This window comes from Pholis gunnellus, assembly GCF_910591455.1.
Source record: "Pholis gunnellus genome assembly, chromosome: 20".
Classification (NCBI taxonomy): domain Eukaryota; kingdom Metazoa; phylum Chordata; class Actinopteri; order Perciformes; family Pholidae; genus Pholis; species Pholis gunnellus.
Genome location: NC_136547.1, coordinates 5,295,433 through 5,315,000, shown reverse-complemented (window position 1 = coordinate 5,315,000; position 19,568 = coordinate 5,295,433). Strand labels below are relative to the sequence as shown.

The window sequence follows — 19,568 nt, the reverse complement described above, 5'->3', positions numbered from 1 at the left end:
CACCTTCGTTTCGGCAGCGGCAGCCTCATGAAGGTCTTGTAGGTCCTCAGCTCTCTGTGGAGATCCATGAAGTGTTTCTCCTTCCTCTTCACCAGCCAGGTGAACTCCCCGTGTTTCATCTCGATCTTAAACACCGCCGGCAACGACTGAGCAAAGACACGCAGGTCAGACTGTGATATTTAGACGTTAAAATGTGCACTAAATGAAGTTCGGACTAAATGAACCCACTTGACAGATATCTAATATTTGAGGACAGCGTTGTGATCTTTGAGCCACCAGAGCTCAACAATAAGACATATAAAAACTCTCTTTGAGCACCTTGTTGACGCTCCTCTGCGTGGTGACGTTGAAGCGGTCCTGAGCCGCGGTGTGGCGCTCCACCTCCAGGATCTTCGCCGTGATCGGAGAGGACAGGAAGACGTTGGCCTCGGCCTCCTTGAAGCCCACCACGTGGTAGATCGCCGTGAACGGCAAACGCTCTGCATACAAACAGATGTCTGACACACGGATACGTGCGGGCGGGAGATGAACGTCCACAACCGACAAAAATTGAGCTCACCTGACGAGTGGGCGTCGGTCGCGTCGTACTCGCCGTCTTCCAGGTCGAGCTCACGGCTGTCCAGCTTCTCCTGGCTGTCCAGATTCTCCATGATGCCGGTCATGTCGTTGGCGACCAGCTGCAGGGTGCTGGAGGTCGGGTCGGACCGCAGCATGGTTAGCACTCAGTCTGGAGCCCGGGGCTCACCTGGAGAGACAGGTAAGGCAAGAGACGTGGGTTTAAACGGTGGAGCGGGGAGAAATAATGTAAACCGGGCGCTCCGCAGAGGAGCGCTGCAGGAGTGTTTCAGGTTTTTCAGGTGTTTCAGGTTTTTAAGGTCTACAGATACAAATTTGTGGGTATTTCGGCACCACTAGCACGTCTTTAAAAGTACATATATAATATATATATATATATATTTATATATATATACACATACATAAGTCATTCTCTGCAGTATTTCAAACTTTAATTTATTTTAGTGTTTTCTTGCGTCCTTTAGCTCTCTCTACATCCAGGTGTTTTATCTTCACACCCTGCAGCTTATTCCATCCTCCTCCTCCTCTTCTTCCGTCCTCCTCAACCCAAACAACAGGATTAGAGGAGGAGGAGGAGCAGAGGGAGCAGAGGAGCATTTCCACCACATTCCTTTAATGTTTAGTGTGTCGTAACAAACAGGTCAGATGTGTGTTCGTGTTCTCTCTCTTGACTGAGAATTTAGTCCTTTTTTTTAGCAAAAATGATGAGAAAGAATGTTGTGGTTTAAAAATCACAGATGTGAAAGTTTGCAGCTTATTTTATTTTTTAAACAGATTGTTCTGCATTAAGTACTTTTACTTTCAATGCTTAAAGTACATTATTCTGATTAAACGTAGATACTTTGACTGTTCAATGCAGGACTTTGACCTGTAACAGAGTATTTTCACCGTGTTGTATTAGTACTTTTACTTGAGTAAAGGGTCTGAATACTTCCTTCAACCACAGATGGAAACTCAGGGTCGTCGGGCAGATTTAAAAATTATAAAAATTAAATGAAAATGTATATTATTATAAAATAAATACAATTAAATAAATTAAAATAAAATTAATTAAATCAGTGAACTGAAATGTTGTTGATTAGATTATTCCTCTGAGTACCTAGGTCTCTGCTGTTATTTCCTGCCTCACAAAACTTTCAAAACTAGTTTTTCTTTTCCAGAATCAGAAACGATGTCACTTGCCAAGTATGTCACACATAGAAGGAAGTTGGCTCCTATTGATGTTTTGGTTCTGCAGAGAGTTAAGCTGAGGTTCAACTGAGGGCTGTCTGCTTCCTCACTTCCTCCTCCAGACGACCACAGAGACCAAACATCAGCAGCCACTGAAGCCCGACCGGCTGCTTAGCTTTCATTGTGGTTTAAACTTTTAGAACATTTCTTTTTACAATTTACACTTGAAATGATAAAGAGACTTGCAAATGACAAGGTAGTCCAAAAAGTAAACCATTAGCTGTTTCATTTTGGCATCTTTAAAGAATAAGTATTGTACTTTGACCAATTATTCATTAACATTTCATCATAATGGCTCTAATTTATTTACTGCAAACTGTCCTTTTTAATGTAGATGTTGTTCACTTCATGACCAGAAAATAGTGATGTTTCCTTCTGCTTTTAAACTTTGTGCTGAATAAGCAGAAACACGTCATTCTTCTCCCTCCGTATAAAGAGTGTTTCTTTAATGTTGCTCTGAATCATTTAATCAAACCGCAATTTAACAATAAAGCTTGTGAGGTAACTTTTAATAAGAGAAATATGTTCAAGTGGTCAAAGGTCACCTCTCAGATTATTTAATGTGAAGGATTTGTAGAGGCCAGAAACAGTGAAACTACAGAATTCTGCAAAAAAAGAAGAAAAGTTCAGAGAAAAGTTAGAAAAATACGTTATTTCCTTATTTCCTATCATCTTGCGACAAGCTGAAGAAGACCTGAGCCCTTTAACACCGATTTAATTTATAATATCATAATGTATCGAGCTATACAAATAAATGGAATTAAATAATATCTGATATTTCAAATATAAATATATACAGTGAATGATGTCGGCTTCACCCTTCTGTTCCCTCACATTCAAGTAATGTTTCTCACTGCAAACAAATTAGATGCAAATGCAGCAACCTTTACTGCACAACCATAACGCTACACACACACACACACACACACACACACACACACACACTAGTATGCAAACCATCCACAGCATTAAGATCCTGTGTGTCACAGTTGTATTGAAACTGTGTGACAGAGGAATGTGTGCGACAGTGCGTCCGAGGTGTGTCTGCAGAGGTCTAAAAGCTTCCTGGTGGAACCGGTGATGAAGGGAATTTAAAAATAAAATAAGCGCAGAGCCGGCAGGATTATAAGTAAAGGAGGGATAGTGAAGAAACCAGAGATTATACAGACAGAATAAAATGAATCAGCAGGAGGTGAGACGGTGGGAGAGACAGCAGGTTCATACTGCAGGCTTATGTTTCTTTGCAGAAAGTCAAAGCAGCAAAGCTTCGGTTACATTCACTGTTTCATGCTCATATATGCTCTTATGTCTTCAGTCTGCGAGGGAATAAAGTTATCAGCGCTGAGAAATCACACTGAAAAGCAAACTTCACCCCTTTTTCTCCACATTTGAAGTAGATTAAAGAGCCGTTTCACCACACAGCTTTTTAAAAGGTGGAATTCGAGGACTCAAAAATGGACATCCGTGTGGTATGGTGATTAAATAAATAGAACGAAACAGCACTCAATACAATTATTAATCAAATACAATGTGCCAAAATGTGCCATGTTTCATACGAGGTGTGACACAAGCTCTGAATTCATTTGTTTCGGATTTTTAAGTGTTTTTGCCCTAATTAGATACTGAAGAGTGTAGTAGAGCTAACAATGTCCAGTCAGGTTAAACTTCTAGGCAATTCATATTCATAGCCGTTTTCATACGGGACTATTTTAACCTGGGGGCCTCAAGTAATTTGTAAAAATTGTGGAGGTCATCTCTGATGTTAATCCTATGCAAATCTGCCATTTCTGTAATTTGTCAAGTTCACATTCCACCACAAATTGCCCGCAATATTACGCCAAACACCGAGGTCCTGTGATAACATGAGCCCAGAGTGAAGCGACATCTCTGTGATCCGAGGATCTTCTTTTGTGCCTCTTTCCTGATTGAGAATGAGTTAAACTGGGACTCGTGCTGAGCCGGTAGTGTACAGTGGGTTCATTAGAGCAAGCTGAACCAGACGCTAAATGAGCCGTGCAATCAAAACAATGCCCTAAAAGAGGCTTAAAAAGCTCTGCAGAGCTGCTGGGAATGTTCTGTGGGTTCGGAGCTACAAACGACCCATTTCATATTACATTTTAATTAAATGTTGACATTATTAGAGCTGGAGGGGTAAATCCTTTTCCATTTAAGGAGTTAAATCTACGTGACTCAAACAATGAGAGGAAATTGAGCAGATCGTTGCTGACCTTGGAAATAACAAGAAAATATATTAAGATGATTAATGGTGTCTGTGTGCGCATTCTACCGGCCCAGTGAGCACTCACATTAATTGGGTACAGTTTGGAGCATCACCCCCCCCCCCCCCCCCAAGTGCATCACTCGCCAGCCAGGTGGCAGGCTGCTGAGTCCACACACACACACACACACACACACACACACACACACACACACACACACACACACACACACACACACACACACACACACACACACACACACACACACACACACACACACACACACACACACACCTTCCTATGTTCTTTAACTTCTTAATTTTCTCACACACATTGAAGAGTTTTAAATCATCCTCACACTTCTCCAAGTCGTCAGCGATCAATGACAAGACGTGGATTAATATAAAGTCAGCGGGTAACGATAGCAGATATTTGTTGGTTCCTGCTTCTTACATTAGAACTAGTTTGGTGTTCCATGCAGAGAGTAAAAAAACAAAAGAGATATGAGTCAGACGGGACACAGTAGACACAACAGTTATCCTGTGCATCTCATCCATACCATGACAGTACCATCTGTTAATACATCTCAAACACACCCAGCCACCAAATGTGTACGCGATTGTTCAGGTAAGTAAGGGCCAAATCACATGCAATGCACCAACAAAACTAGACCAATAAAACAGGTGAACACCTTTTATTGCCTGATTTTTACCGCCACAGATTGCCTTTTCGCTCCTCGCTCACTCCTCTTAACCAGCCCCCGGTTGTGAGGGGCCGCTGAGTACCTCACAGCAGAGACACAGTGGGAGAAAACAGCTTGCTCAGTGGACTTGAAGCCTAAATAAACGCTTTAAGTCGCGGTTACGCCCCGTGAGACGGAGCTGAGACAGAAGTCTGCACAGAGACGGTGTGTAGTTCATCAAATCAAACATTACAGCAGAGGTGGTGGTTCCAGACACACCTGGTCTCAAAGACTAATAGAAAACCTGAGTAATGTCATTGATCATTTAAATAACAGTTTGGCAGCTCAAAACACACACACACAAAGAGATTCAGCCTGGAAACTCAAAACCACCAACAGGCTGGAAGACACAGTATGCTACAAAGGCAGAAGGAGCATGAATTTCCTTTTCTTGTACACACACACACACACACACACACTTCAAACAGCAGCTCTACAGTGATGTTATCCACTGACCTGAGCCCGCGGAGGCTGGGGGAAGCCCATCATCATCATCATCACCTTCACTTCCCTGAACTGTCTCTCGGTGAATAAACAAACTAACTCACACAAACACAAAGCAAGAAGCCGCCGCTCTCCTCTTCCTCTGCAGTGTCTTTTCTCTAGTCAGTCTTTAAACCTCCACACACACACACACACACACACACACACACACACACACACAGACTCACTCACTCACACAAATCCACAGACACACATTCACTGAGACCGGTTGAGAGACCGGTTGAGAGACAGGTTGAGAGCGGAGTGCAGCAGCGATGCAGACAGAGGTCTGGAAGATTGAGCTGGGCGGGACACAGAAGGGAGGGGGGGGGATGTGATTGGCCGGAGAGCCATTCAGGAACTCAGAAACAGCCAATCAGAGAGAGGAGGGAGGTGGGACTTCCTGTTTGAGGCACCTGTCTGTGTTAAAGGGGCTTTGTGCCACTTTAAGAAATGTTTAGCAACTTTTTGAATTCAATCACAATTCTTGATTTATAGATTGGATCGACAGAATATTCATCTGCAACTGTACTGAGGATTGATTAAGTTGCTTTTCAAGCAAAATGTGAGGATTTGCAGCTTTTCTTTGTCTATAATATATTTGGATATATTTGGATTTTTGACTGTTGGCTCGGGGAATGTACAAGCATTTATCACCATTTTCTGAAATATTAAGGACCAATCGATTAATCCAGAAAACAATTGGCAGATTAATCAATAATGGAAAAAATGTAATTCAATCTTCATCGCAGCGCCTCACAGCCAGAGTGCAGCATTAACACATGTTGGCTTCATTTAGCAGATCTATTAAATCACTTAAACTTTATGATAACATGACTCTAAACCTTGTTCTCAACTATTTTAAAGAATAATTTAACATTTTGGGAAATACGCAACTGAACCTTTCTTGCCGAGAGTTGGATGAGAACATCAATACCACTCACATGTGATAAATAATGAAGCTACAACCATTAGCTTAGTACAAAGACTGAAAACAGGAGGAAACAGCTAGCCTGGCTTTGTCTAAACGTAGAATAATCTGGTTATTATCATCTCTAATGTTCACAAATTAACACGTTAGTATTGCAGTCTTGTGATACAATGACTTCTGGATGCAGACTGTTTACAGCCTTCATGCTAAGCTAAGCTAACCCGCTGTAGCTTCATATTTAGCTTATTTTGCATATTTAGACATTGAAGTGTTATCAATCTTCAAGCCTAATTCTCTGCTATAAATCAAATAGGAATGTTTTCAAAATTAGCAACCTTTACTACTAAAACTAGGGACGGGCAGTTAATCCTCACATCGAACAAGCTGAAACTACAAAATGTTTAGCTCACTTTTCTGAAGACGTCCAAGTGTGAGAGGAAACATAAAACACAATGAAATCACAAGTTCATGACACAAACCTGCATACAAGTGATTTAATGTTGATTTGGGGAACTGGCTCAACCAGTGTGGTTTTTACAGAAGTGAGTGTGAGTGAAGCTGGATTACTGAGCATCCACCCGCCCCGAGTTTTAGCAGACCGATGTGACTCATTGTTGACATTCCAGTGACGGACCAAAGCATTCAGACCGCCCACCCACGTGTGAGCCCTGAGGCAAACACACACACACACACACACACACACAACGAGCTTACACAATACTATCTGAGGGGAAAAATGGGTATGATTATGTTTACAGCTGTATGAAGCAGGATTACCTTAATTTCAACTTTTCTCTATGGAGTCTGGTAGGTGTCACAGAGGGAAAGTACAGTAGTTCCTGCCCTCACAATTACAAATCATCTCCTAAAATGACTCACTCATACACTCACTATACTCGTTTCATCCCTTCACTTCAGTCTCTCAAATTAATAATTAATATTCTCAAATTACTATATTGCGCCCTCACACTACTTAATTTGACCCATTGTGCATTTATCCAAAACAACAAACGGCTCCAAGACCTCCAAGAAGAGGTTTGTTATTTATGAGCTGGATGACAAGTCAAGTGACTGTTTAATGTGAAAGAGATCACAGGGATGTGTTTAGCAGGTGTAATATTTACAATGTTTAGCATCTTAGTTTAGCATGTTGGCATGCGTACATGTTTACAATGACAATGCTAACATGCTGATGCTTAGCACATGTAATGTTTAGCATGTTTAGCATCTTAGTTTAGCATGCGTACATGTTTACAATGACAATGCTAACATAATGATGTTTAGCACATGTAATGTTTAGCATGTTTAGCATCTTAGTTTAGCATGTTAGCATGGGTACATGTTTACAATGACAATGCTAACATGCTTATGTTTAGCATATGTAATGTTTAGCATCTTGGTTTAGCGTGTTAGCAAGGTAAAATTGCTCACAATGACAATGCTAATATGCTGATGTTTAGCTGGTGCAATGTTTACAATGTTAGCATCTTAGCTTAGCGTGTTAGCATGCTTACTTGTTTACAATAAAAATGCTAACATGCTGATGGTTAGCATCTTAGCATGCATACATGTTTACAATGACAATGCTAACATGCTGATGTTTAGCACATGTAATGTTTACCATCTTAGTTTAGCGTGTTAATGCTAACATGCTGATGTTTAGCACATGTAATGTTTACCATGTTCATCATCTTAGCTTAGCATGTTAGCAGGCTAACATTCAGTTCAACACAAAGTACAGTTGAGGCTGATGGGAATGTCATTAGTTCTGCAGGTATTTGATCATCAACCAAAGTATTGGACACTTCAAATTGTTGACCCGATGATGGCGCTAGATAAAAAGTTAAGGGGTCACCAAAGTCCATATGATACACTAGGTTATAAACACTTGCTTTTAGGCTTTGATATCTTGAAAAACTTTCTCCCAGAGGTGCCTCGTGAGCTGAAAACAGGAGACTTGGCCGAGCACAGGAAAGACGAAAACTCTCAGTCCCATGGGAAATACTTCTAACATCTGAGAAAACATTCCTGCCTCTTAAGAGGGAAGTTCTAGTATTCAACAGGGTAGTTTAGATTGTTTATGCACAAACGAACTGCAAGGCCCTAAATAAAATCTAATATTTTCATTAGAACAGACAACAAATACCCAATAAACTTGGCACGAGATGTTTAAATTACTCAAATTAATTACTAAAATACACAAGATAACATAAGACTTGGTTTGATAATGAGATGCATGTACTAAGTGCATTTTACAAAGTGAGTTACGCTGCAACAGACATTCAAAGCCGCCATTTCCTGCTCTGATCGATAGTCCTTGTAAGGCTGCTCATTATGCAGCAATCGTCCCCACCATTATTCTTAACTGATTGTTCCTGCCTGAGGTTATTGTGCTAAGTGCTTCTACTTGTTTTCTTCTGAAGCTGTTTTGTTTGTGTCTTATTGGGGGGGGGGGGAATTGCATTTCATGTAAAGTATCAAACTAAGGACTCAGAATGCAATAAATACTCAACAGAAATATACTTTTCCTTTAAATCGTTTGTCACATTTCCCCACAGATACTACATATTTCATTCTTGGAAAGCAGGAGGAGGAGAAACACATGTGGGTAAGAGTTAGGATGCTGGCAGGTGAGTGTGTGACACCGCCACCTAGTGGTCAGCTCTGTCCCCTGCATGAACCATTTACTGTGAAATAACATACTACGATTTTGCAGATAATCTTAGTGGTAGAAAACACTAAATACTCCTTTATAAAACAGATCCTGCATTTAGAATTAAGTTTACAAGGCCAGTCCAACCAAAACAATGTTTTCTGTTCCCTCAACAGCTGGAAGCAGGCAAGCGGGCAACTACCCCAAAAACTCTTGTGTCTGTTTGTAATAATTTAATTGAAAATGTGTTGCACCGTTAAAGCACAATACTGATATGATAAATCAATAACACGTCATATTTCAGACTAGAGGAAAGAAAACATTCATTTTACTACTTTGTATATTTGAAACAATAGACAATAATGAAACAATATCTTTTAACTTTGCTTTTTTAAGGTTTCAGGTTTCTGGTATTTATGCAAATTAGCACATATTTAAAAAGTTAATATCTCATTTGCATATCTAAATATACATGTTCAGAAAGCTTGTAATCCAGGCCCAGCAGATCATAACAGGTTAGTCTGCTTTACCTCTCGTGGTGCGCTGCAGATAGTTTGGCTTTTAAGGGCCTTTAAAATGTGTCGGCCTAATTGAATAGTTTCCTGCATTGATGTTTTCCATTTCAATTAAAAATGTATTTATGTATTAAATGCATCAAATATATTAATGAATTATAATGAAACGCAGTAAAAGTCTATAATTATTCCAGTCTCAACCCCTTTAGGTGAGATGAAGTTAAACATATAGACGACGTTTGCTCAAAGAAAAGAAAAACATCAACTATTCAAAGAAGTAAAAGTATTCAGAGAGTGTACTTTCACTGCTGTAGAAGACCTTGTATTTCCAGTTTGGGGGGTGTCGTGCTTTGCAGAAGTACAAGAAAGGAAATACAGAAATAAAGAGCAGACTGTGTATACGTGTAGTAAAAAGAGCAAAAAGTACAACAATTAAAACGTAGCGATAGGAAATAAAGAAAGAAATCTTTCAGAATTAGCGCTCGAGTTAATGACTGATCCAATCACTACAGGAAAACAGATACTTGGAGCTCTTTCAGCCTCTTATCTTGTTTCCATCATCAGTAAAACTTAAATGTTTCAATGAGGCGGATACGTCTCATGATTACCGACTCTGTGTGAGCATGTAAACGTTCTGCATTACAGCTGCAAACAAACTCTGAATGAAGTGAAGCTGCCAACCAAATCTAATATTTGTTTATGTACATTTTAACGGGTTCATATTTTCCTAAATTCCTGATAATTTCAAAGACATTTCCTCAAAATAACTTTGAAGTTTGGTAGTAAAAATATGGAAAAAAGAGACAATGTTCAGTTGGTAACTTTTCAATTCAACTCTCAATTAATTATCATACATTCAGTGATGTAACCTAAAGCTTAGAGAGTCCTTCAGCTCAGATGAACATACAGAGATGTGACGTTTGTCTAAAGGCAGGCAAACAATTCAATACAGAGAATAAAGTTCTAATAATACATTTCAGAGGATGTTCCTACTTATTACTTATTTTTAGGAAACTTCTTGAAAAATGTTGAACATTACAGACTCAAAGTGTCGCCTTAGTTTTTGTTCATATTTATTATATTAGAATTATTTATATTCCAGACTGAAATATTTCAACAAACATTTTGATGAATTTCCGTGAGATTTCATACAGAGATTAATTTCCTCTCACGGATGGATTACTGAACGGGCCTACCGGGCCCCCCCCCCGACCGACCAAAGGTAACTCAAAGAGACACGTACCAACCGATAAGAGACTAGAAATGAATAGAACGACGTGTACAACGACTGCAAAGAGACACAAAAAGACGAAAGAAACCAAACAATCTGTTAAGAAACTCATGATCCTCTGACTTTACCTGTCGGCACCATCATCAGGTCTAAATGTTCATATGTACTAATACTTTGATTAATGACAATAATACTTTCAAAACTGCTAATTAGCAAACGTTAGCATGCTGTAGTGTCATTTCTAGCGATACAGACTGACGTGTGACGGACAGTGTGCGACACGCTTCCCGTTTGTTAACCACAGAGCTGGTCAGGTAACCCAGATGAACTTTCACTGACAGGTTAGTGACTCCTCTTGTTTAGGAAGCAGCTTGTTTTTCATCAGATGATCGTAATCTCCTGCTTCCACCAGTCGAACCAGTGGCACAACAGACTGTGTGTGTGTTCAACTCACTGAGATATTTAAGGCATTCAGCTGACACTCCCACAACATCCAAATCAACCATTGAATGAAACACGAGGAAGCTCGCAGGCCTCTGAAATACTTCAGAAACACCAGCTCAGTTCATGTTGTTTACCAACGAACTGATTAAAGGCCAACAAATTAAATGTTTCACCATCTTTTCCTAAACCTAACTAAGTAAGTTACGACTTTTTCCGAACCCTAAATAAGTATTTCACGACCTTTTCCGAACCCTGAATAAGTATTTTATGATCTTTTATTAAACAAAGTAATTTACGATCTTTTATCAAACCTAAACACATTTTTTCACGACCTTTTCCTAAACCTAACAAAGTAGTTTTGTTTCCTAAACCTAACGAGTAGTTTCCTGTGAAGAAGGAAGTTTATTTTGAAAAGACCGTATTAATTTAACGAGCTGAAAACGAACCGTTATACGAAGATACGTTACTCTACGTCACTGCTCCTCAGTCCAAATACGTTCACTCGTAGCAAAAAATCCAAGATGGCGACGGCCAGAAGCCAGAAGCCTGTCAGCAGACTACAGACTGTGTCAACCTGCAGGCAGCTCACTGAAGGTTCAACAAAGATTTGCTCAAGGTGGAGCGCCAGATTCAGTAAATTCACTAAACTTCCTTCTGATTACCGACCGTGAAGAATGTAAACAGACGCCTGCATGCTGGAAATGCGTTCATGGGTTTATTTCAGAATAATAAACGTGGCTGATGTAACCGACATGATGCAGAGTGTGAGGGGAAAGAAGTGGGAGTCGCTTTTGTCCGGCAGGAAGGTTCTTCAGAGTTAATTCAACTCGACACGCCGCTGCAGTAAAGATCAAACCTGCGACCTTTTGGTTACACAATAATCTGTTTAACAGCGGAGCCATAGTCACTTTTTGTTTGAGTAACAGAAGGATTTAAACCCTCTGTCATTACACTTCACTGACATCTTTAGCCCAGTTGTGGGAATGTGAAAATACTACCTCTCACTGCATGTTGAGAATACATTCAAGTATTTAAGATCCGTTTAGTTTTACCCGCCCACTTTCTACTCATCAGCTGTTGAGTTATTGCTTTGTTTTTGTTGGTGTTTCAGGTGCTCTAAAAGACTTTAAAGGTGTTTTTTTACAGTTAAATTCGAGGGCTGACAATCAACACGTTTCAGCTCAGATAATTCAGACTCCATAGACGCCTCACTTTGTGGAAATACACGTGAAATCATCTTTCATCATGTCTACTAGTTTGCACTGTTAGCGCTGTTAGCGGCATTAGCTATGAGCCTCCACCTCACAGTCGACATGTTGAGAGCTGTTGAGAGTCAATCGAAATGCTTCCAGTCTCGTATCCTGCACTTTTAACACCTATCCCTTTTAACACGTATCCTGCACTTCTCGTATCCTGCACTTAAGCTTAATGGACACAAGTATGTGGACACATCACGTGAGCGAGAAAAGGTCAAACCAACACAGGACTTTCACCCAGGAGACCAGTGTTCGTGTCCCGTGTGACATCAAAAGTCAATGTTTTATTTACATCAATACTTTAAGATACGTACATATCTTAATTTATGTAACAAACGTCCTTATTTAGTTTGAACTGAAACCATCTTTTCTGAAACATAACCAATAGTTTTCTTAGAATCAAAACATTATCTGTGTGTTTAAAACTGCGACCATTCGTCCGTATGTGAAAAGTTGGGAATGAAAACATGGCATTAATTGCCTATATGGAGTGGAGTCACAAAAAAGAAAAGACACCATCAGAGGCTTCTCCGACTTCTTCTACGGTTTATATTTTTGCAGACATTTCATGAACTGTTGGTGTCCGTTCATGTGGTTCCTGTCGGGTCTCGTTTACAGTCTATGTTGCTGTGTGTCCTGACATTTCACTGCTGACAACACTGATTAAAAGCCGGACCTCTCCCACCGCGCCCACTGCCCCTTGAGCAGAGGAACGAACACACACACACACACACACACACACCCACAAAGTCAATTAAGCACTCCCTGGCTGTGCACCGTGTTATCTGAATATATAATCAAACACACACACAGTATCCTACCTGAGCACTACAACACCAGGGCCAAGCCCATTAGTCGGTCTCCATGGGAGAACTTTGCCCCATTTAATTCATAACAAAAAATAATAAATGACTCAGACTGGAAGAGCAGGTCCTTCTAAAACACACGGACACGCCCATCTACTCACATGTCAATTAAAAACAGAGAAAGAAGAAAGCTCTTCCCTTTCTTCTTCTCTCTTTCCTCAGACATCCGGTATTACAACGTCTTTGTGCCCCTAAAACCAGCCGTGTTGTTGCCCAACAGGTGTTGCAGCAAGACGAGCAGCGTTTCAACACCACTACTGTGAAAAGGTCCTTTCTGCACTCTGCACAACACGTGTGGACATAGAACAAAATCAAGAAGAAGTCAACTACGACTCCCAAGGTGCATTTAAGGAAGACACATCGCAGAGCTTAAAAGAGACGGCTAACCACGGACGGATTATCAGACAATGGGCCCAGACATGAAAGAGGCCCCGGGGCCCCGAGACACCAAAACTCTCAAAGAGTCCATTTTTAGTCATTTTACATTTCTATGTGACCTTTTAGTGTCTATTTTAGTAATTCTTGCGTCTCTTTGTGATCGTTTTGCATCCCTTTTAAAGATGTTTTACATTTCTATGGTCGTTTCGTGTGTCGTTTGAAGTCGTTCTGTGTCTCTTTTGCGGTCGTTTTAAGTCTATTTCTAGTCGGCTTGGACCTCCTTGTGGTCATTTTGTAGTTGTTCTGCGTCTTTGTTGTCATTTGAAGTTGTTTTGTGTTTGTTTGTCATCATTAAGCGTCTCTTTGTAATCGTTTTTGGGGTTTTTTCAGCAGCATTTTGTAAGTCAGATCCCCTGAAGGCCGGTCAGTAATCCATCCACACTGCTAACAACGAGCAGCAGTTAAAGATTACACTTTGTAAACCATCTAGCAGCTTCATTCAGGTCAACTTCAGATTCTGTGGCAATATTGGAAGATTCAGCAACAATGGAGACATGTTTTAGTCACAACTTCAGTTCTAAGAAGAAGAATTAAAGCGGCCGGTTGTGTTCAGGCAACAAAACTACGAAGTTAGGTTTAGAAAAAGATCGTGGTTTGGTGTTCAAGTGGTGTTACTCAAGTTCTGAAGTTATGTGACGAATAAGCCAACGTTGACTTCTGGGCCATGAACAGAGGTCTCCTGGATGAAAGTCCCTGAACTACATCAACTGTCCTGGCTCATGATTACGTGATTTACATAAACATCGAGTTAATGAGACAAATATTTCCCTCTGGAGGTGGTGGAGACCAAAAACAAAGCTAAAAGAGAGAGAATAATGGATCAACAGTTCAACATATCAACTTTAAAAGGTGAAGTGTTGTGTTTAAAGTTTGTTTCTGCTGCAAACAAGTGAAGATACAAATCTGTTATTGTAGGTTTAAAGATATTAAATACAACTTTTAATACAAATACACAGTCCCACTCTACAACTCTACAGACGTTTCAGTCAGAAAAAGAAAGACTTTAGCGATCCACAAACTAGTATTTTGAAAACTGTCTGGTGAAACTGGTTCCTCTGATATCATTAACTGGGTTTAAGACACAAACCACCCTGGTGATGGTGATACTGACTTGTTGTGTAGTAAACTCTTCTTCTCCACCGGCTGTCGGATTGTTTCTCTCTCATTTTTAAAATCTGCAAACTGTCCACGATCAGCCACAAGCTGACGTCAGGGTGCACGAGGTCATAATGTTTATGAAATAAAACAGAAATAAGTCATCTGCTGACTGAGTTGACACACAAGGTGTGTCAGCTACAGAAATGTCTCAATAACAAAAGATTAAAAATAGTTTACTCTTCCCGGGGGAAACCCTGGATGACATGTCATAGTTTAACATCTCTAAAGTTAAATAATCATCCAGTGAAGGTAAAATAAATGAAACGTACAACGCAGCGACAAAGAGTCGCAAGGAACCAGATCTGAAAATGCTCACTTCATAATTAATACTTGTTTTTAATTCAGTGTTCATTTTTGATACTCAGAAGCTACTTATTTTGTATCGATTCCTTTAAAGAAATATCAATAATATAACGTTATATACAAAACGTGGGTGGCTGCATCACTTCCAAACCTTTTCACTACTTTTGTATAATTTTTGTGCCAAAAACAGCCCTGAAATATTCAGCTGGCTCACGTCACATGACCTTAGAAAACAAGATCAATCGTACATGTGAGAGGACGACAGAAAGGAAACATAAGATTTTAAAAAATACAGCGAGATGCTCAATTTGTGATTTTGACGATGAGACCAAAACAACCGATTCGTAATAAATTATGTAAATGAATACATTTGTTATCAATAGCTGATTCATGTGATTTGTCTTCTTCTAAAAAATGTTGAATATAATTTAATTATTATAATTTTAAATAGAATATAATTTAAAAAAATGTAATAAATGATCGGTATCGTTAAAATTGTGACAAAAAGTATCGTTAATGAGTTTAAAAAATGTGCAATACAACTCATGAATCAAATTAATTAAATTAAATGTTAATTCTGTGTTGAGCGGAGGCGTTTCTGTTATTCTGTCCACGTCTCCTCAGCAGACCAAACATTCGTCTTCTCTCAATGTACAATGACCTGGAGAATTCCACATCCCACAATGCAGTTGGTTGTCATGAGATGTCTGTTGGTGATGAATCATTGGTGACAGGAATGTTAATTAGTGCGTCAGGAGGAAACTTTAAAAAGCAGATGATCAGACACAGAACCAGAGGCTGATTTATGATCAATAACTTGTGATATTGGGTTCGATATGAAGCTGTTGGATATGAACTGTGTGATGCACTGGAGGATTTTGTGGGGGGGGGGGGGAAGTGATGTTGTATCGACGAGAATAAATAAGGAAGAAGCGCGCGGTGCAGCTGAGCGACAAAAAATCCCTCATCAGTATCAGGTCTGACCCGTTCCGATCCTCCGGCCGCGAACCTGCCCCCGGGCCAGGGTTTGGCCTCCCGTTGGATCATCGTGAGTCGACAGCACACATGGCGCTGAATGCGATATCTGGCCACTGCAATCCAGCCGCACACCGGCGCCACTGCGGAGGAGCAGGACGGATGCCTTCACGTGCCAAAAAAAACAGACTCCCGCAACATCAACACCACGTCGCCGCTCCACACATTACGCGCTAACTTTACGCGCAAATTACCGCAAATTACGCGTTTTACGCACCTGTGCGCCGCCACAACAAGCGCAAACTTCACCGAACACTGAGATGGTTAAATCCCCAAAACACACACACAGCAGAATGACTCAAGTGAGATGAAGCGCGCGCGTGAACTGTAAAATGATGTATTATTTCTTACCTGCTCACGTGAACTGAAGCGACAGCAGCTGCTGGTTTGAGTGACTGGAGGAGCTCTGAGCCGGTCACCACATCCACCAGGTGTGTAAACACCGCGACAATGAGCAACGAATGGACTTCCTGTGAATCCACCTTCACAATAAACCTCTCTTTCAGTGACCTGAGTTCAGTTAACTTTATATTTACAGAATATGTAATAATAATAATAATAATACTCATAATGATAATACATTAACAATATAATAACAATGCATACAGTAATGCATTTTTGCAAACGTTGATAGTCCTTCTTAGTCAGCAGCTTGAAGTTACAATTAAATTTAAGGTACTTGAGGCCTGAAATCAATACTCATGTCTGTAGTTACATTTAGCTGAGTCACATCACTGCACGACTTCAACGACCGGCTGTTTTCATCGGCATGGAGAAAACAGACTATGAGTCGTCGGCAAACTTTATATTTAATCTGTTATCATCATTACAGAATATAGATTAAAAGATCTGAGTTCTTCTTTCAAACTGAGGACATGAGGACATAAGGACATGAGGATGTCACGTGTCTTATTTCTTGTGCAGCTCTCTGACTTCAGGCTCTAAAAACCTGCAGCTCCTCTGGTAAAACAAAGTTGTCTATAAGTGCATGAATGCAACGTGTTTTCTTTCCCCGTGACATCACACCCCATCAGGTCACCAGGTTACTTTTAAACGTGTGTGCGTGTCTCCATAGTCTGCTGTCTTTCATCTGCATTAAATGTGAAGCCAAAGCTTGGTATATAATAACGTATATACCATGCATTATGCAAAACACTGGATTAAATATACCACACTGAATATAAAATAGAACTTTAATAATCCTGAAGGACATTCTTGTGCCAGAGTTTCACTGAAGATTACAACAGAAGAAAGAACAATAGAATAACAAATATTAAGTGTAAAATAAATAATACATTGCAAATAGAATAGAGTGAGGTGAATAAATAAAGTAAAAAAGATTCAACTAAAATAGAAAAAGTACAACAAAGAATAAATACAAGAGTACAAATAGAAAAGTGATATTAAGAGATAATAAAATAAGAAGAAAGTTATATTGACACAAAGATTAATGAAAATAATATTGCACAGAAGTTGAAATGTAATATTGCACATTGTGTGGTTATTATTGTTCCTGCAGAAAGGGGGAGGAGTTAAATAGTTTGATGCCGCAGGTAGAAAAGACCTCCTGTGGCGTCAGACAATATTAAAAATAGTATTTTATATTTTAACACTGTGTTTGTTTCAATGTCTGTAAACTATAATAATGCAAACAAACACAAATAACGATTAGAAATGAAGATAATTACATTTCTCTTTTGCATGAACATGTTTATTTTGAAAGGTAACTCGCATGACTTCCGGATGCGCTCTTTTCTTTCTCTAACTTGCTGCAGCTGATGACAACCAGCGGTTTCCTCTGTTAAACCACGCCTGCAGCTTCCGAACAGAAGACACATCATGTTGAGATTGATGATATGCATATGAGAGATACAATCACAGAAACACCAGAGGAGAGATGAGAGGAAACACTCTGAACCCACTGCTGAACCTGACGTCCCCTGCAGGAACAGTAAAGCAACATTACAATCACTCATGGTTAGAAAACACACAGTTAAACACACACATGTTCTTTTTCTCTGCAATCAGCTGCAGCACATCATTAATGTGTCAGGAGCTCTGTGTTTATGTGGGAGAGAAGAGGGGGAGGGAGGGGGAGGGAGAGGAGAGACAGACCTTTCTGTCTTTGGTAATGTGGGAGCTTCAACAGGAGAACTGATGTATTTTGTTGCAGAGTGAAGAACATTCATACAGAATCCTCTGTGATCAATGAAACCTCCATCATGTTGTCCTGACGCACTGGACTCATAACTTGTGTCCAACAGATCTCCATTTGAGAACCAACGAATCTAAATGTATGTATTATAAATACATGTATATGTTGCAGAACATATCTTTCAAACAAATGAAAGGGTTTAAATGGAAGAAAGAGTTGCACAACAACAACAACACGGCACAATGCAGGTCAATGGAGAGAATAATGTGTCCCTTAAAAAACAAGTTTAATGTCTATGAAGGAATCTGGAAATCATTTCATGGTTTAATAGAATATGGAGATAAATGAGTTTCTACAGGAGGAACAGTGTGTGTGAGAGTGTGTCAGATAAATGGACATACAGACAGGACATACAGACAGGTGGACAGAGACAGGAGGACAAACAGACAGACAGGAGGACAAACAGAGACAGAAGGACAGACATACAGGAGGACAGACAGAGGTGGACATACAGACAGTAGGACAAACAGACAGACAGGACATACAGACAGGACAGACAGACAGACAGGAGGACATACAGACAGCCTCTTTGAGCCACATCATCAGCCTCCCTCATTGATGTAAAGTTGTAGACAGTTAAACTTGGTCTGTCTGTCTCTCACACACACACACACACACACACACACACACACACACACACACACACACACACACACACACACACACACACACACACCATTATAATGCAGGCAGTGTAACTCTTCCTGCTCTGTCGATGTATAAAATGATAATCATAACAAACCTGTGGTGAGTCGACTGACCCTGGACCAGCTGCTACACATTCTGATGTCTGTGGTTCACGTCTTCAGAGCTGAAACGTGTTCACACTAAAGATAATGCAAACACACTTTCACTACCAGAGATACGTAGTCTTTAAGAACAGCTACTCATCTACCGTGGATGGACCCAGATCCTCCAGCAGAGACCGGTCCACCGTGGACAGACCAGATCCTCCAGCAGAGACCGGTCCACCGTGGACAGACCAGATCCTCCAGCAGAGACCGGTCCACCGTGGACAGAACAGATCCTCCAGCAGAGACCGGTCCACCGTGGACAGACCCAGATGAATGAAGTAGTTCAGCCCAAAAGCTAAAGCAGGCATGTGATTGATGTTTTGGGGGAAATTATCACTATTATAGTCCTTCCATCATTGAATTATAACATCTTTATTTAATTCTGAGCAGCTTCATTTGTAAAATGTTATTTAACTTAAATCGTTAAGTTAAAAGTTGAATGTTTTAAAAGCACAAAGACACAAAACAACAAGTATCAT

The 19,568-nt window shown here is 40.1% G+C and overlaps 1 protein-coding gene across 2 annotated transcripts in view; it reads right to left on the bottom strand.

Moving 5' to 3' along the window:
* Positions 1-16,485, bottom strand: part of pld1b (phospholipase D1b) — a 33,857-nt gene extending 17,372 nt beyond the window's left edge. Inside the window, exons 1-4 of one of the 2 annotated variants that reach the window (XM_079181571.1) lie at positions 16,432-16,485; positions 560-745; positions 319-479; positions 4-146 (exon numbers count right to left, since the gene is read on the bottom strand). In XM_079181571.1, coding sequence (XP_079037697.1) covers positions 4-146; positions 319-479; positions 560-713 — 458 coding nt within the window. In that variant the 5' untranslated portion in view covers positions 714-745; positions 16,432-16,485. Of the gene's footprint in view, positions 1-3; positions 147-318; positions 480-559; positions 746-5,223; positions 5,259-16,431 lie in introns of those variants that run through there. The other variant, XM_079181572.1, reaches the window with a different exon arrangement.
* Positions 16,486-19,568: the final 3,083 nt, after the last annotated feature.